This window comes from Arachis ipaensis, chromosome B6 (assembly GCF_059453495.1).
Source record: "Arachis ipaensis isolate K30076 ecotype BB chromosome B6, ASM5945349v1, whole genome shotgun sequence".
Taxonomy (NCBI): Eukaryota; Viridiplantae; Streptophyta; class Magnoliopsida; order Fabales; family Fabaceae; genus Arachis; species Arachis ipaensis.
In genome coordinates, this window is record NC_142441.1 from 137126785 (window position 1) to 137133555 (window position 6771).

Sequence of the window (6771 nt, forward strand, 5' to 3'; positions counted from 1 at the left end):
TTTTCTTTGCTGGTTACATACTGGCCAGAATTTAACAAAGTTGCTGGCCTCTAGACTTTTCCATATATATCTATATATATGATTTGCAATCCAAATAAAAGCTAAGGGAAGAGCGGCATATGGCTAGGAATTGCATGATAGCAATGTTAACTATTGGAGTGACGATTATTTGTGTTGCCATTGTTGAGTTCCATTACAGTATCCCTAAACAGTCTTATAATATTACATCAACAAAGCAGGAACAATGTATTCAAAACTGCAAAAGCTTTTATCGTGACCCAGCAAATTTGTCATTTTGCATTGAAAGATGTAGAGCCTGGTTCCCACGCGAATAAGTATCTAAGGCTATCTTTGGCGTGGACGTGTCTTGTAATATTGCATCTTTGGGAAATTCTAATACGTCGCTGGCCTCACTTGTTTATGTTGTTGTTAGTGTTGTTCTTTAGCCTATTGTTACTTATATGACTTTGTATCCGTGTCTTCTCACTTCCTATTTGTGAATCTTTTTAAGTTTATATTATTTTATATGAACCTTATTTGGGATAATTAATTCTCTATTATTTTATGAAAGCCGAAAAAATCACCGGGTTTTAAGCAAGCACAATCACAATGAAAATAACAATATATATAGATAATTTTTTTCGTTCAGATCGATTGTCTCTTAGGGTACCTGAACATAAATACCATAGTTATTACTCATCTCCAAATTCTGGATTTCATTATCATATCTCAATTCTTTCCCGTTGCGGTGTATTTTACGTGTCTTGTGCACTTTCAAGTCACCAAACTTGTTGGCTTTGGTTTTAAATTCAAATTCGGAACTAGATTAATTTTCTATCATCTTTCTCTAATGATCTTTTATTATTTTACGTAACACCTATCAATTATTTAAAATTAGCGTTTTCACAAAAACATGCCTATTTGTAATTTATTAAAAATTCCGGGATCAAAATATCCATGATTATTATTTTTATTCTAGCTAGTCGTATGAATTGCAATTAGTCACTGACTTAGATATAAATATCTAAGAATTTTAGATATTCTTTCTTAAACTTTCTTAAACTAAGAAATGATCACTACTGGATCACATTATTAGTTGAATACAGTGTTTTGTGTGATTCACTACAACTTTTAAGTTCTAGGATGTTTATATGATTGTAAGAACATTTACCATTAGCTTGTGTTTGTTAGAAATTTGACTTAAGAGATACAAATAAAATTCCAAATTACAAACAACTAATTTACTATATGAAAAGATATTCTAATACGAAGAACGAATATAAAGGAGAAAAAAAAAATATATATATATATATATATATATATATATATATATATATATATATATATATATATATATATATATATATATATATATATATATATATATGAGAGACACATAAGAACACTAAAAATCTTTTTTGTATGACTATCACTTGATTTTTCAAACTAGACGACACATGTTTTCTTGATATATAATGTTTTTCCTTTTGCAATATGTTTTGTATTGTGTGCAATGGAAAGAGAATCCATTTCAAATGGCTAACTTGTTGGACACACTTGTCAATTTTAGAGTCAAAATATTTTGTACATACAACAACACAGTACTTTTATACTAGAATCATGATCTGGTCTCTTTAAACTCAAGGCATTACCCTTTTCAGGTTTTAGATGGACTTATTTACTTTCACTACTAGAAAACTAGTTATTACAGACGGATATTTCTGATGGATTTTATCCCACGGAAATACAGATGGAATTTCAGAAGGATTTTTTTGTCGAAAAACAAAAAAAATGAATTAACATAAATTACAGACGAAAAACAGAATCCGTCGATAATTTTGTCGGTAAAATTAATTTTTTCGTGGAAAATGATTACAGACGGAAAATTCGTCTGTAATTAAATAGACAAAACACTACATTTTATTAAATTATTACAGATGAAAAATCCGTCTGTAATTTAAAATATTCCGTCGGAAATATTAAAATAAAGATTTGACCAAACGAGCTCTTCCTCATTTCCCGTGTCTCTTCCCCGCACCTCCACGCCCATCCCCTCCAAATGCTCTATCGGTAGCGCGTCTCAGCCTTGCACCGCCGTCTTACCTTGCGCCGCCGTCGCACCGAACCTCCATTGCACTGAACTTCCATCGCCGCGAAACTCCGTCACACCCTTTCCCGGCTCTTCTCTGTGTGTTGCTGGTTCCCTTTCGAACCTTAATATGCATTTCTCCGCTACCGTCTTCGTCGCCTCCGTCGCCTCCGTTCTCATCCTCTTCACCTTCTCCTGCGTTCACTCTTTCTACCTTCCCGGTGTCGCCCCTCGAGATTTTCAAACCGTACGTCTTCCATTTTTCTATCTCTTTCTGAGATCCGCGTTCTCCTTTCTCTTATTCGAATTTATGCGCTACTTGTTTCATTAATTTCTTGATCAAATCTATTCTCACAGAAATCACAAATGCATTTCTCGCTCGTGTGTTGCTTAGTTGATGTGTTTTTCTCTTCGATCTCGCCTCAGCCGTGCAGGTAACCCTAATCAGAAGGAGGTGCTGTGAGTTTTTTGTTATATTTTGTTGATGTATTTTGTTGTTGCTATGAGGTTTTTTTTCAATTTTCATACAGTATAGATAACATTGTAGTAAAGAGTACTACTACTTTGGGTTTTATATATATAATAATACTTTTTCTGTCATTGAAACATGAAATAGTAGCAGCAGGAGATAACAATTACAATGATCCATACTTTTGTTTGAATTTTAAAGAAATTTGATGGTGCATCCAGTAGCTGGGATTGATAAACCCTAGGATTGTGATTTAATTGGAGGTCAGTTTTTTCTTCTTCAAGCTCTTAATGATTTACAATCATAGTTATTATTTGTTTATTTATTTATTGTTTGATTATTTCTGGATTTTTTTTAGAATTTTAAGATTTAGTAATTAATTCTTTTACTTATTGTTCATTGTGGGTATGGGTGCAGTGGAGACGAGATGTTGCTTTCGCGGGATATGAGGTCGTAATGCAAATGGATGTTTCTGCTGAAAAGATGATATTTGGTGTGGCTGGGATTGATCCTGGAAGAAGAGCAGAGCTAATCAAGGTTGGATGAATCTTTTTTATGTCACTTAAGCCTAACCTAACACTTTCACATGCTCTTAATTTATGTTTGAACATGCTTTTCATGAATATTTTTGTTGATGGTAGATGAGTTCATTGATAATAAGGTACTTGTATCTTTAACATACAGAATGAGTTATTTTTCTATGAAGACTTTGAAAATATAGATCAATTTGATGCATTGAGTTAAGATTTTTTATGTCAACCTTGGTGTTAAGGACATTTTCTTTTCTGGCATGCTAGTTATAAACTGATAATTAATAATAAATAAAATATTCCTTGAATGCTTTTCTTTTCTTTTCTGCAGATGCTACTGGATACACAAGCTGTTAAGACAATCCTTCTTAAAATTCCTTCCCTTGGTAGACAGGTGATCTAACTTCTGCAAATACTTTTTAGTCATCTTTCCTTCCCTTGGAGCTTAAATCTAGGGAATTTGACCTCCACATTTCAAGAGTTGGTGAATTTACTATGCTGCTATTCCTTTTACCAGTAGCATTTAATTTTCTTTTCAGCTATAGTTTTTATATAGAAGATATTGATAATGAAATTTTCAAGTGAAAATTTTCACCAATTTTCATCCTTAAACATCATTAGAATGTTGCATCAATATTGATCTTCAGCCAGTCGTTTGGTGGCACTCTCCATCTCACTGGTAAGCTATTTTTCCTTTTAGGTTCTATTAACTGGTGGTTCTTTTTCTCATATATGTTGTTATAGTCAGATTCTAATTGTCAGTTAGTGGACTTAGTAAGTCAGTAAGTATAGAAACTTCAGTTATAGTATGGGTGCTTCCAATCTCCAGCTCAAGCTTATCAGTTATTACTTCACTTGAGTTCTTATTACTTCTCAGATTGGGAGACAAAAGGAGAAAAATTGAAGAAGATGGGGTTGGGAGTTCCTGCTCTTCCATTTACCTTTGTGGCTCACCTTCTAGCGGTGGCTGCTATTGTCATGGTCTTGCTTTGGAACATACATTTCAGAGGTGGCTTAGCTTGGGAAGCTACCAACAAAAATCTCATATTTAATGTATGTTTCTTGTTTCATCTTGCTCTTTACTCTCTATTTGCTATTATTTTTGGGACTATGATGCATTGATATATGGCTCTTCTTGATTCTTACTCTGTTTCATTTGGTCCTCTGTTGAATGAACCTTAACTGAATTTGGCATTTGCCTTGTATATTTGAACCTTAAAAGCAAGACACACTAAACATAATTCGAGCGTTTTCCCCCCAGGCCAAGTAATATATCTTGCTTTTAGTTTGAGTTCTATGGTTTCAGTGATTGATTGATTACCTTAAAGTTATTAGAGACTAATATTGTATATTTTGTGGACAGTTTACAGTTTACACTTTACATATCTACCACCATATTGGTTTCTCAGTTTCTTGCTTAGTATTTCATACTAGTATTTACTTCAATCTTGTAAAGTTTCACATATTTTTTTTTGTTTACTTTAACAATATTTTAAAAAGGCTCTTTAAGTTTTATTTTTTTCTTTCCATCTTTTCTATTTATTATCGGGCCCCAACCCTCATAAACAAGGGGTCCCAACAATTCATTGCTTGCAGGCTCCACATGCTTATCCTTCGATTCTTCGGTGTGAATTCCATATACTAATACATTCATGTGGTTTCAAATCAAATAATAAATGAGGCAAAGGGTACTCCTTAGTCCTTAAAGGCTTAAACTACTTTATTTAGATGCTTTTGTTATTTTTTTCTCCTACTATTACGTTACGCTGATGAATTAGTAACTAAACTGATTTGGGACTAGGTTTAGTTTTTAATACGAAATATAATATTACAAAAGTTGAAGTTACTAATCTATATTAAGCCCTTATGTATGTTATATTAGTGACTATTATTATATATAAATGTCAATATATATAAATGTCAATATATAACTGAATTTTCTATACTTACTGATAAGTTTCTATACTTGCGGTTTTTCTCTTTTAGTTAGTGGAGTTCCACCCGATGCATTCTGTGAAACTGGTCAGCTGTGGGGCAGGTTTAATCTTAATCCCAGGATAAATATTTTGCCATAAATTTACTAGTTGAACTTTTTGTTGTTGTTGAAGTTATGTGGCAATTTTAACAACCATTCCCCATGATTATGTTATTTTTGTTCCTCTTCTCTTTCCATAACTCTTTAACCACCTATGACAATATCCTAATTGATTCTTTTTATAAACCTTTTTAAGAAAATTTTCCCATCTTCTCCACCGTTATTGTAATAATTGTTAACATGTCATAGTACATTGTAAGGCCTCCTTTCTCATTTGGATCTCTGATTTCTTATTTTTTAAAATTTTCATATTTTAATGAGAAGTCCTTTGTATGATTGGAATGCCATGGAGAAAGAAGGATACTCGTGGTGGATATGCCGCATACGCCGTGCACAGAATTTATATGATGAATTTAGGATCGATCACTTATAAACCTTGTTCGCCTAGATTTTCACATTTTAAACTTTGGAGCTATTGAAATAAACTGGGAATCTCAACCAGTAACTCTGAAGTTGAAAATCAGGGACAAGAATGGCCATCCTGTTTCAGGCGTCAACACTTCATTAAGAGAACTACAAGCATCAAATTCAGAGACTTGTTCCACAGAGAAAACTGCTAGATGTAACTGCACTCCTGAATCTAGTCTTCCATGGATTGTCAGATATCGCCTTGCTATTCTATTTTTTGTCTCCTTAGCTTGTGAGTTGTCTTAACTTCTATTTGCTTTAACTATCTGCAAATCCAACTTGGATTATCTGCATTTATTCATTGTGTAATGAATTTCTGGTTTTACAAACATCAGGGTTTTGAGTTTATTATGTTTTTCCTTTTTTTTCGTTGCAGTATTGCTTCTTGTATTGGTACTGATTCTTTATGCTGTTATCAAATTTGCCCGACAAGGAATCTGCAGCAAAAGGAAGCCCGATTGATCGACACCAGGGAACTGCATATGCTCAGTCCAATGCAAACAAATCAAAGAAGAAGAAGTAAATGAACAAATACTTTCAAGTTTCAGCCACACAAGAGTCTACCATGGAGTGAAGAATCATGTAACTCAGATTAGATTGGAGAGTTTAAACTTTAAAGAGAGCATGAGGAAATAGTTTTAAAATTTAGGCTGAAAGTCCTGCCCTTCTCTATTGTAGTTTAAAAGAAATTTTGGGGTATCTTTTTATTGAGAAAGTGAGATATTGGATAATGATGTTGAAAAATAACATCCAATTCTATAGATATCATGTAATGAATATTATGTTTATCTATGTGATTTTTGGCTTTCTTTTTTTCAATTTACAGTGTGTTTTATGGAGTAAATTTAGAAAACAAATCTAAAATATTTATTTTGTAATTAGAAAAATAAAAAAAATTCTATTTTACCTTACTGACGGATTTACAGACGAATTTTCCGTCTGTAATCAGAGTGTGAGATGATTTTCCAAAGTTCAAATTACAGACGGAAAATCTGTCGAAAAATCCGTCTGTAATTACAGACGAAAAATCCGTTTGAAAATTCGTCTGTAATTACAGACGGAAAATCCGTCGAAAATTTCGTCGCCTTCGGGAAATGGATGGAGAATTTACAGAGGAAAAATCTGTCGGTAACTAGTAAAAATCCGTCGGTAATTTTTCGACGAAAAAAATTCGTCGGTA

At 32.9% G+C, this 6771-nt stretch overlaps 1 protein-coding gene across 1 annotated transcript; it reads left to right on the forward strand.

Annotated features, from left to right (window-relative positions):
• Positions 1-3014: 3014 nt before the first annotated feature.
• LOC107605059 (uncharacterized) lies at positions 3015-5602 on the forward strand. Its single transcript, XM_088489498.1, has 6 exons — positions 3015-3095; positions 3420-3482; positions 3710-3767; positions 3966-4141; positions 5075-5126; positions 5448-5602. The coding sequence occupies exons 1-6, from the start codon at positions 3015-3017 to the stop codon at positions 5600-5602; spliced, it is 585 nt and encodes a 194-aa protein (XP_088345624.1).
• The last annotated feature ends 1169 nt before the right edge of the window (positions 5603-6771 follow it).

Coding starts and splice junctions, on each gene's coding strand:
- LOC107605059 (XM_088489498.1), top strand. CDS start 3,015: ATGCAAATGGATGTTTCTGCTGAAAAGATGATATTTGGTGTGGCTGGG. Junction 4,142..5,074: donor ACAAAAATCTCATATTTAAT/GTATGTTTCTTG, acceptor TTTCTCTTTTAG/TTAGTGGAGTTCCACCCGAT. Junction 5,127..5,447: donor ACTGGTCAGCTGTGGGGCAG/GTTTAATCTTAA, acceptor TTTAATGAGAAG/TCCTTTGTATGATTGGAATG.